The 21,068-nt window shown below is 22.7% G+C and overlaps 4 protein-coding genes and 1 pseudogene across 4 annotated transcripts; 3 read left to right on the top strand and 2 right to left on the bottom strand.

Annotated features, from left to right (window-relative positions):
• The first annotated feature begins 2,459 nt into the window (after positions 1-2,459).
• Positions 2,460-7,429, top strand: LOC122850502 (protein bicaudal C). Its single transcript, XM_044149931.1, has 9 exons — positions 2,460-2,933; positions 3,191-3,260; positions 4,175-4,254; positions 4,336-4,551; positions 4,636-4,875; positions 5,040-6,103; positions 6,353-6,417; positions 6,525-6,644; positions 6,758-7,429. Exons 1-9 carry the CDS (start codon positions 2,925-2,927, stop codon positions 6,850-6,852), a joined length of 1,959 nt encoding a protein of 652 aa, XP_044005866.1. The 5' UTR covers positions 2,460-2,924; the 3' UTR covers positions 6,853-7,429.
• Positions 7,430-9,542: 2,113 nt separating this feature from the next.
• On the top strand, positions 9,543-10,983 carry LOC122847657 (ecdysteroid-regulated 16 kDa protein). Its single transcript, XM_044145465.1, has 3 exons — positions 9,543-9,703; positions 10,216-10,529; positions 10,615-10,983. Exons 1-3 carry the CDS (start codon positions 9,613-9,615, stop codon positions 10,699-10,701), a joined length of 492 nt encoding a protein of 163 aa, XP_044001400.1. The 5' UTR covers positions 9,543-9,612; the 3' UTR covers positions 10,702-10,983.
• LOC122849705 (2-oxo-4-hydroxy-4-carboxy-5-ureidoimidazoline decarboxylase-like) lies at positions 10,747-11,400 on the bottom strand. The gene is made up of 3 exons (XM_044148894.1): positions 11,214-11,400; positions 10,993-11,143; positions 10,747-10,927 (listed from the first exon to the last, which is right to left on the bottom strand). The coding sequence occupies exons 1-3, from the start codon at positions 11,398-11,400 to the stop codon at positions 10,747-10,749; spliced, it is 519 nt and encodes a 172-aa protein (XP_044004829.1).
• Positions 11,401-14,846: 3,446 nt separating this feature from the next.
• On the top strand, positions 14,847-16,250 carry LOC122847656 (probable protein arginine N-methyltransferase 6). Its single transcript, XM_044145464.1, has 4 exons — positions 14,847-14,964; positions 15,105-15,219; positions 15,299-15,665; positions 15,731-16,250. Exons 1-4 carry the CDS (start codon positions 14,920-14,922, stop codon positions 16,218-16,220), a joined length of 1,017 nt encoding a protein of 338 aa, XP_044001399.1. The 5' UTR covers positions 14,847-14,919; the 3' UTR covers positions 16,221-16,250.
• A 98-nt stretch (positions 16,251-16,348) lies between these two features.
• Positions 16,349-20,626, bottom strand: LOC122847654 (annotated as a pseudogene).
• Positions 20,627-21,068: the final 442 nt, after the last annotated feature.

The raw sequence follows: 21,068 nt of genomic DNA, 5'->3' as shown, positions 1-21,068 counted from the left end.
TTCTTCTAGTCGTTACGAATATTATCAAGAAAAACAAAATACTCGTTGTGTTATTTCGAAAGAGAAAAAAGAACGAAAAAAAAAAAAATTAAAACCAGTAGAAGACCGGACGACGTCGTTCGGTATTCATCAAATTTTCTGCTCTATTTTATATAAAAAAAAAAAAAAAAAATTTCTTTTAAAGTATATAAATAAGTAATTAATTAAAATATATATATATTTTTTTTTTTTGCAATTTTAAAGTTTGGGTGATTGTCTTTTTGAATAACAAGAAATTAAATTTATAAAATTTATTTTCGTTTGTATTGTTAATTTTATAATCGAAAAATTGTTGAAATAATTTTCGTCAGTTGAATTTCAGCAGTCGAAGCAGTTTGTTCATTTATTTTTCATCTATCTTCTGTTGAAATTAATTATATTTTTTTCAATAGTAATTCAAGTTAAAAATTTGGTGAATAAAAAAAGGTAATTAATTTATAAATAATTAATTAATTATTAATATTTAATATAATTTTTCTTTTATATCAATTATTTAATATTATTTGTTGAAAATTATGTTGGGTGATATTTGGTTTTATTTGAGACTTGAAATATGTCCTTGAAATTATTTGAGCATTGGGTATTGTTTAAAGATTGATTAATTAATTTTTTTTGTTGTTAAATTGTTTAGAGATTAAAATGAAACCGGATGATTTTGTTGAGCGTGAAAGAAAGGTGACGGAAACATTATCAGAGACATCGGAATGTACAACAACAGCAACAAGTGTTTCTGGTCATCAGGGTTTTGATAGCCAAGAAGAGCTCATTCAACTTGCTGCACTTCTTCAAATAACTAATTTTGATGATGTTTATCGTGAACGTTTTCGTGTTGATCGACAAAAACTCGAGCATATGTTACTTGGTAATTATTAAAATGAAAAAATCATCAGCTATTTTTAAATTTTTGTTGTAAAAATTCACAATGATAATTATATTGTTTAATTAATTTTTGTTTATTTTTTTTTCAATTTGTTAAAGGTGAAAATGAACAATCAGAAAGTGCTGAATTTTTCTTCAACAAAGTGAGTCAATATATTTTTATCTTTAATTTTATAATTATTTTTTTTTTTTATTTTTCCCAACATAAATAACAACAGATAGAAAATTAATTTTACTATTTATCGATATTTTAATTTTATCATATATTTGTTTACATTTTTTCTTTTGATAATTTAATTTATTCACACAAAATAATATTAACAAAATATTATTAATTTTAAAAATTTTTATTTTTATTTGATTAATTCAATTTAACAAATTTTTCGAAATTTTATTTTTTTTTTTCATTTTTCATTTAAATGAATTTTTAATTATTTTTTTTAAATTAAAAATTTTTACATTTTATTTTAAATTAAAAAAAATTATATATTAATATTTATAAATCTTGATTATCAATTTTTAACCTTGGCAAACAATATTGACCTAATAAATTCAAGAAAATCCATTGCAAACAATTTTTATTTATTTTTTTTTTTTGAATAAATATTCTTCAATAATAAAAATCCTCTTCAAATGGGTCATTCAATTTTTTTTTTTTTAAATTATGCACACATTAAGAAGCCGTCCTTCCACTTTAGTATTATATAATAAATTTTTTATTTCCATAAATACAATTTTAATATCATTGGATTTTCCTTTTTTATTTTTTTCATTTTTTTTCTAAATCATCTAATTAAACCGTGCCTCAATGACTCCTCAAAAAAAAAACCAAATAACAATTAATTTTTCTCAATTTTATTTTACTCATAATAAAGTTTCTAAAAATACAATTTTTAAATTTATTTGTACATCAATCGGTGACATATTTAAATAACCACTAATAAATGAAAAAAAAAAAAAATACTAATAATTATTATTGAATACTAAATTGGAAAGTTATATGCGAAAATTATAAAAATAAATAAAAAAAAAATTAAAGGTGTCTCCTCGGACCACATACTGATTTAATTTACTTAAAAAAAAAAAAAAATAGGATTTTTTTCAATCATTATTTGTTCGTCAAAACAAGTTTACCCGGTTTCGTCAAACGATCTAATTTATCACCTTTGCTCTGCTTTCGCTGATTGCAAATTCTCTCAATTTCATCAGACCCCTTTCGTCATAATTTTTATTTTTTTAAATTTAAATTAATTATCTATTAAATCTATTAATTATTATCACAATAAATTACCTTTGTCAATAAACAAACTATTGAAACAATAAAATATAAAATTCGAAAAAAAAAAAAAATATATTCAAATTGTAATGGCAAGCTGAATAAATATTTACCAGTGTCATAAAAATTACCACGCACGTTTTTTAACATTAACAAGTGGGAGACAATAATATTATTATAATAATAATAGTTATAATAATAATAAAAAAATAAATAAATTCAAGTGGGAGGTGATGGCCTAGTCGTGTCGTGCGAGTGCTCCGTTACATTATCACAAATTTGTTTAGTCAGTTCAGTATAACCAGTGTCTCTATTAATGTCAAGCATTCAAAAAAAAAAAAAAAATACATCAATTAAATTAATTTATCAAATATTAGATTGATAAATAAACTAATAATATTATTATTTTTTTAAATTAGTTAAAAACTATTGACAAAACATCAAAGACATTTTTAAAAAATTTTTTTCGATTGTGATTGAGACGCGGACAATTACTAATAACTTGTGTTAAAATTAATTATTAATTGTTGTTATTTAGGTGAAAATAAATAGTGAAAGTTTAATATTATTGTTTTTTTTTTTTATTTATATATATTATTATTTTTTATTTGTATAATGTCAAATATATGGATTGAGTTGAATCACCTGTTTATTTAAATCTAGACTTTGAATAGATCATTTTTTTTTATATTTTTTAAAGCTATAATAATAATAGTAATAAATCATCAAAATGACTGTGGTAATGACCTTAAATTAACATGTATTTGAGAGTGATAAATAATTGTTTTTAATTGTATATTATTAAATTTAAAAATAGTGTAAATATTTTTTTGTTTTTCTAAATTTTATCATTTTTCGAAATCTATTTTTAGTTATAAAAAATAAAAAATCATTAAATATTTTTATGATAATATTTAGTTTTATTTTTAACTTGATTTTTTCGTCAATAATTTTATATTTTATTTATCATTTTTTTGTTTTTTTTTTTTGTTTAAGATTATGGAAGATACAAATACCTTAATTTCGTGGCCAACGAGATTAAAAGTTGGAGCAAAATCAAAAAAAGGTAAATAAAAAAAAAAAAAATTTATATATTTATTGATCAATATTACACCAAGAAAAATTCTATAATTCCCATTTTGAATTACGTCAATTGAATCTTACGTGACTAGTTCATATCGACAACGTAACATTTTGTTTCTCTGAAAGTTAAGTAAGTAATTACTAATAAAAAAAAAAAACAAATCACCTGTTTTTTTTTTGCTACAAACTTATTCGAATAATACAAAATAAACAAAATAAACAAGATAAAAATACCAATCAAATTTAAATACAATTAAGTATAATAAAAATATTTATTTAATTTTTTTCGATTAAAAAAAAAAAAGAGACAAATTTAAATAATCAACCGGTGTTTTATTCCATCGTTAAAAATTAGTAGGAATTTTTTTAAAATACTCGACGAGCTGTTAAATATCACTCGAGTGTGGAAAATTTTTGGTGATTCATATGCTATAATAGACAAATGATAATTCAACTTGATACGTGTTTCACATGACATTTGATGAATTTATTATTCTAAAAATACATTTTAATTTTTTTCTATAAATATTTATTTAATAATTACATAAATTTTCATATTACTTTGTTTATAAAAAAAATTAAAACAAGTATTTATTTGTTTAAAAAAAATTATTGATTTTATTAATTAAATTTTTTGATGATTTATTAATCAATTTTTGTGTGACCTCGTGGTAATTTCCAGTAAAATATCAACAAGTTATTGAAGTCCATTGAACGGAAATTTTTGTATATCATTTAAAAAAAATAAAATTATCTAATGTACTCAATAAACTAGGCTAATCTCATTTAATTGTAGATATTTAATATTAATTTACAATTAAAGATAAACTTTTTTATTATTCCATTTATCAAATAGAAAATTTAAATTTTTTGTTGATAAATTAATTTGTTTTTCAGATCCACATATAAAAGTTGCTGGTCGTTCTGATGACGTATGTACAGCAAAAGAAAAAATTATGCAGATTTTGGATATAAGAGTGAGTATTTTAATATATTTAAATAAATAACAAGTATAAAAAAAATTTCTATAAATAATATTTAATTTTTTATATCAACAGCAAAATGTACGTGTTACAATGAAACTTGATGTTAGTTATACTGATCATTCACATATTATTGGAAAAGGTGGATTAACAATAAAACGTGTTATGGAAGAGACTGGATGTCATATACATTTTCCAGATAGTAATCGTAGTAATCATCAAGAAAAAAGTAATCAAGTATCAATTGCTGGTGAAATGGAAAATGTTGAAAAAGCACGTGCACGTGTTCGTGTAAGTTCAACTATTATTTATCTATTATCATAAATAAAAAACAAGCTTAACAAAAAATTAAATTAATAATTATTTTATTTACAGAATTTAACACCACTTATATTTTCATTTGAACTACCAATAATGGGATCAATGCAATCACCACCAGATTCAACATCACCAAATATTATTAAAATACAAGAAAAATTTAATGTACAAATTATGTTTCGTACAAGACCAAAATTACATGCAACACTTGTTGTTGTTAAAGGATGTGAATGGGAAGTTCAAAAAGTCAAAGAAGCAACAATATTTTTAATTAATTATTTTTGTAGAAATCTTGCAGTAAGTTTATTCATTTTTTTTTTTCATCAATTTTAAAAATAACACATGTGTCATCAATTGATAAAATTGTTATTTTTAATTTTTTCAACAAAATAACATACAATAAGGATAAAAATATTTATAATAATAATAATTAATTGTTGTTTTATTTTTGTCTTTTTTAGAATCAAATATTGGTTCATATGTCAATGGAAATATCACCACAACATCATAGTATTGTACTTGGTAAACAAAGTAATAATTTACGTTTAATAATGCAACGTACATCAACACAAATAATGTTTCCTGATGCTGGTGATCCAAATATACCAAATTTAAAAAAAAGTAATGTTACAATAACTGGATCAATTGATAATGTTTATATTGCACGTCAACAATTAGTTGGTTCATTACCATTAGTATTGATGTTTGATTTACCAGAATTTTCATTAGAAACTGTTGAAACAGATAATTTAAATAAAATGATGCAAAAATATGATGTATTTATAAATGTACGTCATAAACCAAAACAAAATTCATTATCTGTTATAATAAAAGGTGTTGAAAGAAATGCAACAAATATATATGAAACAAGAAGAAAATTATTAAATATTGTTGAACCAATTGTTGAAGCAAAAATACCATCAACATGTAATTTAACAAATGCAACAAAAATATTACAAAATACTCAAATTTCTTCAGCTAATAATAGTCCAAATAATAATTACAATAATAATAATAATTTATTTACAAAAATAAATACACAAAGTCCACCATCATCATCATATACAATATCACCATTATCACCAACACAAATGGGTTTATCATCACCACCATGGAATTATTCATCACAAATGCAACAATCATTATATTCACCATTATTAAATACAACATATGCATTTAATAATCAATCAAATACAGCTGTATTTGCTGCTGCAGCACGTGCATTACAAACAAATATTATAAATCAACAACAGCAACAACAACAACAACAACAAGCTATTAATTTAGCAACACAAAATTTACTTGCTTTAAATAAACAACAACAACAACAACAAAATTATAAAAAACATCCACCAGGTTTTCCACCACATCCATATCATAATACATCATTAAATTTACAACAACAAAATGATAATAAAGATAATCATTATTTATCATTAAGTAGTGGTGCATCAAGTACAATGTCAAGTCCAGCAATAAGTCCAAGAAATATATCACCAATTTGTACATCTGATCATACATCATAAATTATAAGTGTATTTAAATCTATTATTTATCATTGAAGTAGTATAGTACATTAAGCAGCCATCATAAGTCCAAAATAAAAAATTCATTAGCATTAATGCATTCACCTTCATGCATCTGACTGGTTATCTGAAATAAAGCAAACAATGGCGTAATTTACAATGGGATAAAAATCCATTAATATATATGGAAGGATTGAACAATATGGGAGCATAATATGACATACATATGATTCACCAACAAACATCAGTAAATTATATCAATTTAATGATCTTGCAACATCATTAGCAAGTATTGGACTTGATAAATATATACGTAAGTTTTTTTATTATATTATCATTGTTTTAACAAATAGTATTTATTTTTTTCATTTATTGCTTGTATCATTTTCATTTATTGATAATTATAATCATAATCATCAGGTACATTTACATCACATGAAATTGATATGGCAACATTTGCAACTTTAACTGAAAAAGATCTCAATGAAATTGGAATTAATGCTTGGGGTGCACGTCGTAGAATGTTGCTTCTAATTGCTGGTATGTTTTATCATTTCATAATTATCATAAACATTTTGCTTTTATTATTTTAACAATAGATAAACCAAATTATATATTACAATTAATTTTTTAACTTGTTTTCTTTCATTTAGAAATTAACAAACGTACAAAGCCATTTTCTGGAAGTGCTGCACCAGGTGCTGAGAGAAAATCATCCTTGACAAATTGCAACAGTGTCGAGTGGTAAATCTAACTAAAAGACTTGAAGAAAAAAAAAATCGAAAACAAAGGAAAAAGGAGAAGACAAAAAAAAAAAAATTAATAAAATGGTAAATTATAAAAAAAAAATTTATAGATTAAGATAATGAGGTTTGACCTACATTGAATTAACGCTAAACAATTGCATGATTATGGTTAATTAATTCAGGGGGGAGGGAAGGGGGGGAATAGCGTTTGTGATAAGCTAAAGAAAAAAAAAGTTGTTTTTTCGAATTTTTTTTTGTCAATTCCCTTGGCCTCGTCTGCAATCAACTGTGTATGATTGTTGAATTTTTTATAAATGTATATAGATGCGTGTATTTTTAAAATAGATAATTTTGTTTACTTTTTTTTTTTTTTTCTATTTTGTCAAGGTCAATGTGACACTGAGTGCGTTTTTGCTGGCAATCACGCGATATCCAGTCGAAATTATGATTATTTTTTCTATTTATTTATTTTATTATTTTTTTTTTTTTGTTTATTGATTTAATCGAAAATAATTGGGCAAAATTTATGAGATTGTTGAGCTTTGGAAATTTTTTTTCTTTGGTAATTAACATTGTTTATTTAAAGTACAAAAATTAATGAAAAAAAAAATAATAATATAAATAAATTTTAGAAAAAATGATTGTCAAATTAAATTTGATAATTAGAAATATTTTTACACACACACATCCACGTGGACCTTGATAAAATGTTAAAAAAATAATATATATATTTAATTGAATATAAATAAAATAAAATGATTATTGAATAATCGAAAAATAAAAAAATACTTTGATAGTTAAAATTAAAAAACGACATTAAAATTTCGAATCAAAATGAAAAAAAAAAAATGAAAAAATTCATGTCGTTTTATATTGAATTAATGATTAAAAATCATAATTGTAAAAAAATAAATTATTTATTTTTAAAATTTTCCAAGATGCTGGTTTACATAAAAAATTAAAAATAAAAAATTCCATTAGATCTTTACTTTTTTTTTGTTAAATAATTTACTAGTAAAATAAAAATATTTTTTTTCGAAATAATACATAATTCCTCTAATAATACAAAATAAAAAAAAAATAATTTTTACACTGCACGAGGAACAGTATTATCATAAATTAAATTTAAAAAAAAAAATGATAAATTGTTAAAGTAATAAAAAAAAAGAAAAAAAAAAACAATTTTAAACACAAAATAAGTATGTAAATTATTGATATTAATAATCATATTACTCGTGAATAACTTATTTACATTTTAAACGAATTAAAAATTTTTTTTTTCTTTTTTTTTTCTGTAATATGTTAAATTGTTTACGCATGTCGTCAAGTGTGACTCATCCATAATTATTAATATTGATATCTCAATAATTTTTCTTTGAATCAATCGAAATTGTGATGAGAAAAAAACACGAGTTTCGATTAGCAAGCGAAGGATAAATTTTTTTATCAAAGTTTATTGACAAAATAAAAAATTTTAAGTATCATTAAATTATTATCAGCAATATTATCCTCATTAAATTAAAAATAGCTATTAAAAATTGAAAAAAAAAAACTAAAATTAATTCATCGAAATAGGGAAAGAAAAAATCGAAATCAATTTAAAAAATTCGAAACAACAACAACACTATTAAAATACTGATATAATTAATAGAAAAAAAAAAAAAGGAAAAAAAATATTTCACTGATAAAACGATTGTAAAAAAAAAAAAAAAAATATTCACTGTGATCGTCGAAACATCGTCCGTTGTAAAAAAAATAAATGTATCATTATTTTTTCCTCCTAATTTAAATGTCAAATGGTGCAATTCGTTGTGATACACTTGGGATATTTTAAGCAATAATTTATTTCAATATTTTCTGCCAATATTATTTTCCAATTGTTGGAAATTTTTATGCGCTGGAGATGATTATTTTCCAATTGTTATATATTGTTATTAATAAATGAATAGCTTAAAAATAATTAAAGTATAAGGAGGATGCAGCTACATTTTAAATATAATTATAAATGAATGTTAGAAAAAAGTAAAATGTGGCATTTATTTAAAGATTGAAAATAAAATGAAAAATCATAACAATGGAAATTAAAAGTATAATGATTTAAAAATAAAACAAATAATAAATTTAAAATGCACATATATGACATAAAATTTTATAATGTAATTTTAATATTTTATTTTAAATTTTAAGTGATAAATATAAGTTAATAATTAAGAAATAAAAAAAACTTGTTTATCTTTTATTATAATGTAATTTAAAATTTTTTTCAGATATGATAAATGTGTTAAAAATTTATTTGAATAAATAAATTTAATTTTTAAATATATTTAGAAAAAAAAAAAAATTATATAAAGAAACATTTTACTATATTATTTAATCTTTTATTTTTTGTTTCTTTAGGTTTATCTGAAATTCGAAATGTGTGTTAATGCGATTAAGAATAATCTTTTCCAAAAAAGGAAAGAAAAAAAAAAAAAAAAAGATAATAGGATTTTCTTTTTTAAACAAATCTATCTGATATTTTTTCCATATGGAGTTTATTTTTCTTTTATCCTTGGGTTTATTAAATAAACAGAAACTGTCTTTCGATATGATAAATTAGCGTCTGTTATTTTTTTTCTCATTTCCTTTTTTTTTTTTTCTTTTTTTCTATTAGCTGGATGATTGTATAAAAAGCATCGGATTCTCATTCGTCAGTTGAAAGTCCATCACAAGACAGAACACATCTCTGTGATTTTTTAAATTAAATATTTTATTATTGCAAAATGTCGATTAATATTAATCTTCTTTTCGTAATTTTTTTTTTATCATTAAGTTGTTGTATTGAATCCACACCTGTTCAACAATGCAAAACTGGTTTGTGTATTAATTAATTAATCATATATTTTTATTCAATTGAAAAATCATCAAAAATAATATCACAAATATTTTTTAAAAGATCGATAATGCTTGACAAATATTGATTGATTATTAAAATTTTTTTTTTCAAATTTTTACATGTGCTAAAATGATATTTTTTTTGTGTGTTAGATAAATCAAATTAACTACTGAGATAGTGTTTTTTGTGCCTCATAAAAGTGATAAAATTATTGTGAAATTAATTTAAAATTTAAATATATATCTTCACATGAACCTGATGGAAAATAAATAGAATAAATTTACAAATAAAGTGATAGAAATTAATTTAAAACATTAGAAAAATAATAAATTCGAAATCGAAATTCATATAAATTATCTCAAATTGTTATAAAGTATTTTACTAAATTATTACGTCATAAATAATCATAGAAATGAGTAGTTTTTATCCTTGGTATATTTTATATAATAAATAATTACAATTTCGTTTTTATTTTTTATTATTATTTCAGAATCGAAATTGAGTTTTGATACTATTAAATCAGTCGATGTATCCAATTGTAATATTGAGCTGCCTTGTCTATTGAAAAAAAGTACAACAGTTCATATTGAACAAGTATTTATTCCAACAAGAAATGTTAAGGATTTAGTAACATCAGTGTATGCAACAATAAATGGATTGCCATTGCCATTTATAGGTGTCAATGGATATAGTGCATGTAAAGAAATTTATAATATTGATGGTACACCAGCTGGATGTCAATTGGCAGCATACAACACATACATTTATAGAAATAGTTTTCCAATTTATTTAATCTATCCAGAGGTATATTTTTTATTTTCTATCATTTGTATTTTAATATTTTTTTTCAAACATTAATTGTCGTTTTTTTTTTTGTTTATTATTTCAGATTTCATTGACTGTTTATTGGGCTTTAAAAGAAAAAAACGATGCTGTAACTTGTTTCGAAGTACCAGCTCGTATCACCAGTAGCTAGTAAAATTATTTCGTTAGAAAAAAATTTATTTAAATTTAAAAAAAATTAATCTGATAAAACTATATCCATTATTCTGAGTTTTCCAATTTTTTTAACTTCTTCAATTCCATTTTTAATTTCTTCAATTTTTGAATTTTTTAATCTCATTTTAATTGCTTTTAATATATCCTTTACCATATTTTGTCTTGCACAAATGACAAATGGAAATGTAAATTTTTCTTTGTATCTAAAAAATAATATAAAAATAATTAATAAATTTAAAAATAATTTATAAAAATAAATTTTCATTACAATTTATTGTAATCCTGAAGAATTTCTTTATCAGTTTTATCAGCTTTTTCAATACCAGCAGAGACTTGTTCAAATTGTGATTCATTTGTTAATTTTATTTCGTCTTTTTTACATCCAAGATCTGGATGACTTTTTAAAATATTTATTCTACCTGTAATTAATTTATTTTATGAAAAATTTAACTATAAATCTAGGAAAAAAAATCAGCTAAAAACACTAACCATTTTCATCAAGTTCATCAAGATATTGCCAGTATGAATTTATCAAATTTTCAACCTTAAAAAATGGTCTTTTTGCAACAACTGCTTCAGTAGCTTCTGGACAATGTTCAATAATATTCAAAAATAATAACGTAAATTTTTCATCCGTCAATTCATCAACTTGTTTAATTTTTAATATTTTTTCCATATTTATTTTTTCAGTTATCACAATTGGCCTTTAACTTTTTTCAAAAAAAAAAAAAATAATTTTTTTGCAACACTACTTTCTTGGAACTATAAACATATAAAATATTAGAAAAAAAATACTAAATTTTTCCGTTAGATATTAACTCGTCAACTGACACAAAATATAATGAAATTTTATTTAATTTTTATCTTCATTTGATAAATAACTGAGGCAATATTAAGTGACCAATAATATCACGAAAACCAAGTGATAAAATGCTAGATAAAATAAATAAACCAATGGTATAAATAATTTTTTAAAATATAAAATATTATGAAGTAACAAAGTATAACAAGTTCATGATAAAACATATACTGTTATTATTTTTAATCATCATCATAACACGAGTATGTCTGGTTTAAATTTTAATCAAACAAATTATGCAATGATTAATAAAAAATTTAAAACAGAGTAAACCAACAAGATAATTATTTTTAGAATCAAAAAAAAAAAATTATATTTTAGTCCTCGTATTTGAGGTCATGAATATTCTTTAAAAAGAATTTGATAATGTTACTTATCAGACTGAATTATAATTTTAACAGTATCGCGTAATTTTTTTTTCTTTAAAAGACCAATTGAAATAATAAAATGTATTCATTATTTGGTGTTATTTTAATTTTTTCATTAACAATAATGGTATGTTTAAATTATAATTATAATTTACATAATAACAACAGTTAAATTTTCGAATTAGATTGATGGACGAGTATGGGGTGGAATTAAAAAGCCAGGGCCAATTGTTGATGGTCATAATTTATATGATCTTCATCACAATCATGCACTTAAATTGAATAAAATTGCAATAAAACAATGGGCTTATTTACGAGAAAATTATAACACAATTAGTACGGATCTTCGTGAAATGACAACAGCAATTGGCTCGGAAAATTGTTTTAAATTTTCGAAACATATTGTTATTCGTGGATTTATAAGAGCACTACAAAACAAAGATGAATGTTTGAAAAATCAAATATCATCTTTTAATGATATTATTCAAACAAAAATTCAGGTAATTATTGTTATAATTTAATTGATTAATTATTTAATATTAATTTTATTAATTGCATTTACAGTCTAGTAATTTACAATTGTATTTTTCATATTGTACTACCAATAAAACAAAAATACAAGATATTATAAATTGCATTGATAAAGATGTACTGTCTCGAAATGATGAGGCGATTAACAATGATTATTTGGATGTTCTAAGTAAAATAAGAAGTGAAAGTACTTATCTTATTCCTTCATTGAATGATTGTTTAAATATTTTTACTAATTCATTGAATAATTCTATAATTTCAACGACGAATGAAATAAAATCATGTATAAAAATCCAACCAATTACAAAAAATTCAACAGAAATTAATACAACATCGCAAAACAATGAGGTATTTTATTTATAAAACAATGATTTATTCGAGGGGGAAGTCACTTGTGTAATCTGGTGTACATCGAGAGGAGAATCTTCAATAATCTCTTGTAATCTTACAGAAATGATTACGAAAAAATCGTGTAATCGATGTAATCTAAGGTACTCTTGTAATCTTTTATAATCATCAATAATCTTCAAAAATTTTATGTAATCACCAGTAATCTTACGTCGTATATCTGTAATCTGCGAAAATTTCTTGTAATCTTGACATGATTACAGAAAATCTCACTAATCTTCCCTTCTCTGTCTTCAAATGTATACATGCACATGTATAGTATGCTAATTTTTTTTTTTTTTTATTAGTTTTTCATTATTTTTTTTTTCTTTTTTGAATTTTAAGTGTAATCATAAAAGATTACAGGGAATCTTTGTGATTACCAAAAAAAAAAAGTAATCTTGTGTAATCATTAGAAATATTGCATGATTACAGGTAATCTGTAATCTGGTGTAATCTTCAATAATCTCGTGTAATCTTTTTAAAATCTTTGAATTTTAAGTGTAATCATAAAAAATTACTGGGATTCTTCGTGATTACAAAAAAAGTAATCTTGTGTAATCATTGGAAAGATTACATGATTACTGGTAATATCTGTAATCTGGTGTACACTAAATTTTGGAGTGACTTACCCCTCGGATTTATTCAAATATAATTTAATAAATTATATCTTTTTTAGACAATCGAAATTGATATTGATAATTGTAAAACTCTAAATGGTCTTAATGAAATTCAAAAAAATATAATAGAAATAATTAAATCAACACATTGGAATTATTTACGTGAAATTTCAAGAGATAATGTTGCAAATTATGAGGATTTCGTTGATGTTAGTAACAAAGATGAAGAAAAAAATGTCAATTGTTGTTTGACCCTGGCAGTTAAAGATATTAGTTCAGCAATTGAAAAAACATTGAGTGATAGTAATCAGTGTTATGTAAGACAATCACTTGATTTTGAAAAATTTGTTCAGTCAACAATAAAGGTAATTAATTAAATAATAATTGTTTAAATTGTTTATTGTATTTTTGATGATTTGAAATTTAATTTAAATATTTAGGACAATAATATTATGTCGTCATTTGGCAATTGTTATCAAGGAAATCCAACAACAGAATATATTTTAGAATGCATTGATATGATTAAAAATAAAAATGAAAAATACAATAATTTGTATCAAACTACAATGAAATTATTTAAGCTACATATTGACTCGGAATTTAGTTCTGTTGACAAGTGTCTTCAAGAAGAAATGAATGAATTACGAAAATCTGTAACTTTTACAAATATTAAATTTGACAATTGTATTAATAATCAACCGCATAAAGACTCATGTAATGAAGATTCATTTAGTTTATCAATTTATGATATTGAAAATTTACTAAATGATAATACTGATCGTGAATTTATAGTGAGAAAATTTGTGGAAAAATTATCATTTAGAGTTCCTCGTTTAGGTTGACTGTCAATAAATTGCCACTGTTTTTTTTTAGATGTAATTAGAAGTAAGTAATTATGTACTTTGATAGTAGAAAAAATCAAATAAATGTAGCTGAATGTAAGTGGTGTATTATAGAGATAGAATAAAATTTAAAAATGTACCACTTGAATAAAATAATACACTTTAATTTATTTGTTATAATTATAATATATTTATCTGCAATCATTTTGTCTGCATAAAAAATCGATTAATTTAATATTTTTCCTCTTTTTCTATCTCTCAAATCATTTGGTCTATCACGGAGAAAATGCTGATAAAATCTTCGCGTTTTTTCGACGGAGAAATAGCGGGGAAAATTTTAAAATATTTTAAAAATATATATTTATATAATTAATTCAACAATTTATATTAAATTTCAAAGCGGTTTGGTCACGATTACCTTCTAGAAGATCATGAAAAAAATTTCTTAAAAATCATATATAAAGTCAAGGTCAATCAAATAGTCGCGCTGTCGCGACAACCGGCACAGTGTTGTCAACAACTCAAAAAAAACACGTGTCATTTATAAAAATTGACATTATAAATATTTAAAATATTTAAAAAAAAGAAATGGAAATATCCGAGGATTACTTTGATAGTTATGAAGAAATTGATGTAAGTTTTATAATAAATTTCCTTAAAATTTGATATTTAAAAACAAATATTCGAAACATAACCTGTAAATTGTAAACACACCATGTGGTTTAACAACAATACACAAAAAAAATTTATAAATTTAATGTTAATTATATCAGGTTCATAGATTAATGCTAAATGATGTTCCACGAATGGAAGCATATAAAAATGCAATATTTAATAACAAACATTTATTTGAAAATAAAATTGTAATGGATGTTGGTGCTGGAACTGGTAAGTTGTATGTAAACAAATAAATAAATAAAATATATTAACAAAAATTTGTGATTAATAATTTTATAAATATCAACAGGAATATTGTCAATTTTTTGTGCTAAAAATGGAGCTAAAAAAGTGTACTCTGTTGAAGCAAGTGGTTTATCAAAAATGATTACAAAAGTCATTGCTGAAAATGAGCTGACAGATAAAATTCAAGTTATTGAAAATAAACTTGAAAATATTGAAGTTGATTCAATTGAGCCAGTTGATATTATAATATCAGAATGGATGGGTTTTTATTTGCTTCATGAAGGAATGTTAAATACAATATTAATTGCAAGAGATAGATTTTTAAAAAAAGATGGACAATTATTTCCATCTGTTGCAACAATTCATGCAGCACCATGTCAAGTACCAGAATTATTTGATTTTTGGGACAATGTTTATGATGTTAAAATGACGTATGTATAATTTAATATTAAACAACAAAAAAAACAATGTTTAATTATTGGTATTTTTAATTTAGATGTGTTGGTGAAGGATTGAGACAAGGTAAATCATCAAAACCAGAAGTAATGCTTGTAGATAAAAATAATTTACTTGGTGATTCAAAAGTTCTTGCTTGGATTGATATTGCAACAATAACTGCTGATGAAATTGATGTTGTTGGTGGTCAAGAACTTGTTTTTTCATGTAATAAAAATGGCAAGTATCAAGGTATTTGTTTGTGGTTTGATGTTGAATTTCCAGGTTGTGAATTATCAACATCACCATTTAATAAACCAACACACTGGAAACAAACAGTTATAGCATTACCACAATCACATGATGTTGAAGCTAATGAACCAGTTGCAGTTAAAATAACAATGAAAAAAGATCAATTAAAACCAAGATGGTATAATTTAGAACTTGAAGTAATTGATCCAGATGATGCTGAGCATGATATACCCTGTAATTGTTACATGACCAAGTGTATTGTTAGTCGTGAATTTATAAAACAACATGACAATTGTTAAATCTATTAATAATTAATAAAAAAAATTTAACAAAATAGCAATATTTCATAATAATTTATCGAATTGTTTTTTCTTTTTTCTTTTACATCATATAAAATACAAATATAAAATTAAAATAGTATACAATATTTATTTGGATGTATTATTTTTTATTTTTTTTTTTTATTTTCCTTATCAATTTAATTGTAGTATCAACTGCTTTTATAATTACAATTGCTAGTTTTTTATTTTTTATCGCAGTTTGTCATTGACACTATTGGAATTTTTTTTTTTTTACTTTTGAATATATTTTTTTTTTGTTTTTTTATCTTCATTTATAGAGCCAATTTAAAATTGAATAAATAAATATTAAAACAAACAAAATTAATGAAGAAAAAAAATATACTTAAAACTGTACAATTTTTTTTAATTTTTATTTTTTAATCAGTGGTGTTTTTTTGCTGGTCTTGGACGTAATATTCTTGATGAATTACCATTTTTTTCGTTTGTATTATCACCAGCATATGGTATTCTGAATAAATTAATTTTCATATGATCACAAATTTCCAGGCAAACTTGAGCACAGTATCTCAAAAAATCAAATGTCACCCAAATCTAAAATACCAAATAAATAATTAAATAAATAATAAAAACAATATAAAATATCAACAAACAAATATACTTACAAAACACAACCAGAGTACATAATATTCATCAATGAAAAAATTAAAATATTGATTTAAAAATAGCATACAGGGTCCAATGAGAGCAGTATCAAGATATTCCATTTCATTTTTAGTCATATGTGCAACCTGTAAAATTAATTAACAACACAATTAAATCATTAAACAAATATTATTTAAAAAAAAACAAATTTACTTACAACTAAACGATTTGTAACTTTGGCAGCAACCATTCCAAATGACATTATATACAATGCTGGATGATACTCATAAACATGTTGTACACTTTTTCTATAAATTATAAAAGCCGGTACAACAACAAGACTGAATGGTATTACTGGTGATAGTACTGATGTTCCCTTTAAATAAAATACAAAGAAAAAAAAAACAAAATTAAAAAAGTATCCATTAAAATATGCGAAAACAAATAAAGCAATTAACATGCAAATAAATAATTAATACATGCAAATAAAATTAAAATGCAATAAGCAAAAGCAAAACAACATATAATGAAAATAAAATTAAAGAAAAACCAACAATCATTAAGCTTAATTAAGTATAATTAGTTAGAAATTTTTTTTTTTTTTGTTTAATCCCATGATAAATGCTTTTTCTAATTTTTTTTTTTTCTTTAAATTATCATTCTACAGAGATTCTCATTTCTAGTGGTACTTAAATTGAGTTTATATTTTTTTATCCTTTTTTTTTTTTGTTAATTAAACTTACAGCAACAGTCGAACCATTTTTTCCGACACCACCGGCAAGAATGACGGAAATACTGCTTCGCGCAAGTAATACTGAAATTCCCACAGCTCCCCACAATGATAAGACCTTCACCTCAGTACCAATTAATGGCAACTATTTTACATATGAAAATATACCATCTAAATGTTAGTAAAATTTATTTATTTTTATTTATTTTAACAACAGCAATAACAACATCAACGGGAAATGAAAATTAAAAATAATCGGATAAGCTGTGTGTGATGATTTTTTTTTTTTTTTGTATGCATATTGTGACTCTGATAAATATGATAAAAAAAAATTTATCGAGTAATTTTTATTTATTGGTATTAATCAAACAAATTAATTAAATAATTTGTTTGTTTTTTTTTTAAATTTAGTTACGAGTAAAGAAAAGAGAAAGAGAAAGATGATAGACAAAAAAGTTAAACAATTTTAATTTTCTTTTTGTTTTACATGCCATTGCAGGAAAAAATATATTAAACAAAATTATTTTTCTCTTTCTTCATATTTCTTTAAACTTACGGCTATTGTTGAGCCATTTTTTCCAATACCACCCGATGAAAATACTTTAATGAATTGGCAGAATACAAATATGAAGCCAGCATAAAATGTTCCTGACATGATTTGTGATACTGAACCAATTCCCAATATCTACAGACAAATAATATTTTAAACAACTGGCTAAATAACATTTTAAAAAATAACCAGTATTTTAATTTTCAATCTAAATTTATCAATAAAATAAGACACGATTATTATTTTCTTTTTTTAGTTAATTAATTTTGATAATTCATTTATACCACACAATGATTCAACAATTATTCAAACGTATTCATCAAATATATTTCGTTTTGCCAACCGAAAAAATTTCGAAAATAAACTTCACGAATAAACTAATCCAAAGAATCAATTAAATAAAATTAACGATACACTGATGGAAAAAAAAAAAAATTGCCAAATGATTCGAAATAATAATGACATAAAATATCGATAGAAAAAAAATGAACAAATAAATGCCAAAGCTCCAAAAAAAAAAACTTTACAATATTGATTTTATTCTGTCTGATGAATAAACAGATAAAATAATAATTAATTTGTTAATTTTAAATAATTAAGTTGCAATTTTATATATATTATTTTCTGTTTATAGTTATTAATTTTTTTATTGTTTTCCTCATGCCATGCTAGAAACCCAATAAAATAGAAATACCAATAATTTCATTTAATTATTAGCTGTATTACGTTTTTTACGTATTTTTAATTTTTTTTTTTTTGTTTATCTATTTAAACTTACAGCTACGGTTGAACCGTTTCTGCCAACACCACCAGTTAATATCACCGAAAACATTGAATAAAAACTCGTTACAGCACAAACAGCTGTCATAACGCCTATAAAATATTTCAACTCAAAACCCTCAATCAAAGGTATCTGTAAAAAATTTTTTTAAACAATAAAAAAATACGCCTATTTTACACAAAATATAAATAATTGAAACCCATTTGATACCTAACAAATTAACCCTATCAACGATTTTAAAAAAAAAAATAATAAAAGTGCATTGTGTCTTATCGAAATTTAAAAAATTAAAAACATAAAAAAATACAGGATAAATTATAGGAAATTAATAAATAATAATAAAAAATAATACAACCTCTGTCGTCCATATTTGAGGTCCAAAAAATGCTGATATCATGTGTATTGTAATGATGACAAATTGTGCTTCAGTTACATCAATTTTACCAAATTTCAATGATCCTAAATTGCAAATAATAATCATCATTAATATTATTATTAAAAAGAAAAAATAGATAGAATGTATAATAACGATAACAATAACATAATAACAAAGATAAAAAAAAATAATAAATGGAAAATAACCTGATACGTATGACTGCCAATGTGCACAATAAAACAATGTCATTGCACAAAAACATTGAAAAAACATCCATGTTGGATAATGACCAAGTTGAACAGCAATACAAGCAGACAATGCAACAAATACTGTAAACAATATATTGATTTAATTATTATTATTAAATAGTTAATTAATAATGATTGATTATTTACCAGTTGATACTGAATCACATCCATGATCAAATAATTCACCAAGTGGTGTTGATGTACCAGTTCGTCTAGCTTGTTTTCCATCAATTGAATCTAAACTTTGATAAATAAATAAACCTAGACCACATAGAAAACAAGCCCATCTTGGTGGCTATAATAATAAAGAAATTAATTAATTAATTAGTAATAATTTATATTAAAATTTAGACAATGCATTAAAGAGGTTATACTTACTTCAATTTTAGCATCTGGACTGTACCATACGAGAATAAGTGTTGTACCAATATTTATAATAAGACCAAGTATTGTTATTAAATTTGGTGCTACATAGTAACACTTTACTAACAAGCCAATTCCACCATGGTTGTAAATATTCATCTAATATACTTGAACTTGAACAGCTGTATTTATGCTCTGATAATCTTTTTAATTGTCCAGGTGATAATATTTTATCCTTATAAAATTGCATCATTTTAATTATTAATTAATTTATAAAAAAAAATTTTTATTTATTATATAACAATAACACTTTAAATAATATAGTTTTTATTTATTTATTTTTTTTTGTTTTATTATTTTTAAATTGTCATTTATTGATTCGTCACGAGAATTAAAAATACACACATCACATTAACATTTATATATAGTTATTTAATATTTTTTTTTTGTCGTTTTATGTTAGGTATATATTTTTTTTATTGTTTTTATTGGCATGTAATTATATTTATGTTAATTGACATTTGATTTTTTTTTTTTTTTTTATAAATACCTATTACTCTTTTTTTTTTAAAATATATATACTGTCACTTTGTTTATGTATTTGTTTGTTTATTTATTTTTATTGTTAATGTAAGAGTCGAATGATTATACCGCGTGTATTGGAGGAATCAATCAATCAATCAATCCAAGAATCGTATGATTCGTTCGGTTATCAAAACAGATATAAAAAAAAAAAAAAAAAAAAAATAGAGTAAAAGATGACGCGTGCGCATTTTTTTTTTTTTTTTTGATTACACGTATAAAAAAAAAAAATCAACCTAACTTGATCTGACCTAGCTTGACATTACAAGAAAGCATGGAGGTGTATAAGGAGGGTAATCTCTCGAATTTCACTGAAGCTCACAGAATGGAGCAAGTCAGTACACATTATCGCCAGTGACGGCGCTAGTCTCATCAAGATCCGAAGTCACATGGTATTTTGTTTACATTTTTTTTATTTGTGTGGCTCAGTTAGGTATTCCTTTATGTTGTAAAAAATAATCCAACTCAATAATATACATTATTTATTTAACAAATGAAATTGAAGCAAATACATTTTAATAAAACAATACCAAGAAGTAGCAATGGATAAGGAAAATTTAATGTTAAATAGAT

The sequence above is a fragment of the Aphidius gifuensis genome, linkage group LG1 (assembly GCF_014905175.1).
Source record: "Aphidius gifuensis isolate YNYX2018 linkage group LG1, ASM1490517v1, whole genome shotgun sequence".
NCBI lineage: Eukaryota > Metazoa > Arthropoda > Insecta > Hymenoptera > Braconidae > Aphidius > Aphidius gifuensis.
This window is presented reverse-complemented; position numbering and strand designations above follow the sequence as displayed.

Bases quoted from the DNA above. Each gene is read 5' to 3' on its own strand.
- LOC122850502 (XM_044149931.1), top strand. The intron at 3,261-4,174 runs GTAAATAAAAAA...TTTGTTTTTCAG, and splicing joins TGGAGCAAAATCAAAAAAAG to ATCCACATATAAAAGTTGCT. The intron at 4,876-5,039 runs GTAAGTTTATTC...TGTCTTTTTTAG, and splicing joins ATTTTTGTAGAAATCTTGCA to AATCAAATATTGGTTCATAT.
- LOC122847657 (XM_044145465.1), top strand. From the start codon at position 9,613: ATGTCGATTAATATTAATCTTCTTTTCGTAATTTTTTTTTTATCATTA. The intron at 9,704-10,215 runs GTTTGTGTATTA...TTATTATTTCAG, and splicing joins TGTTCAACAATGCAAAACTG to AATCGAAATTGAGTTTTGAT. The intron at 10,530-10,614 runs GTATATTTTTTA...TTATTATTTCAG, and splicing joins TTTATTTAATCTATCCAGAG to ATTTCATTGACTGTTTATTG.
- LOC122849705 (XM_044148894.1), bottom strand. From the start codon at position 11,400: ATGGAAAAAATATTAAAAATTAAACAAGTTGATGAATTGACGGATGAA. The intron at 11,144-11,213 runs GTTAGTGTTTTT...AATTAATTACAG, and splicing joins TGATGAACTTGATGAAAATG to GTAGAATAAATATTTTAAAA. The intron at 10,928-10,992 runs GTAATGAAAATT...ATTATTTTTTAG, and splicing joins CTTCAGGATTACAATAAATT to ATACAAAGAAAAATTTACAT.
- LOC122847656 (XM_044145464.1), top strand. From the start codon at position 14,920: ATGGAAATATCCGAGGATTACTTTGATAGTTATGAAGAAATTGAT. The intron at 15,220-15,298 runs GTAAGTTGTATG...AAATATCAACAG, and splicing joins GGATGTTGGTGCTGGAACTG to GAATATTGTCAATTTTTTGT. The intron at 15,666-15,730 runs GTATGTATAATT...TTTTTAATTTAG, and splicing joins GTTTATGATGTTAAAATGAC to ATGTGTTGGTGAAGGATTGA.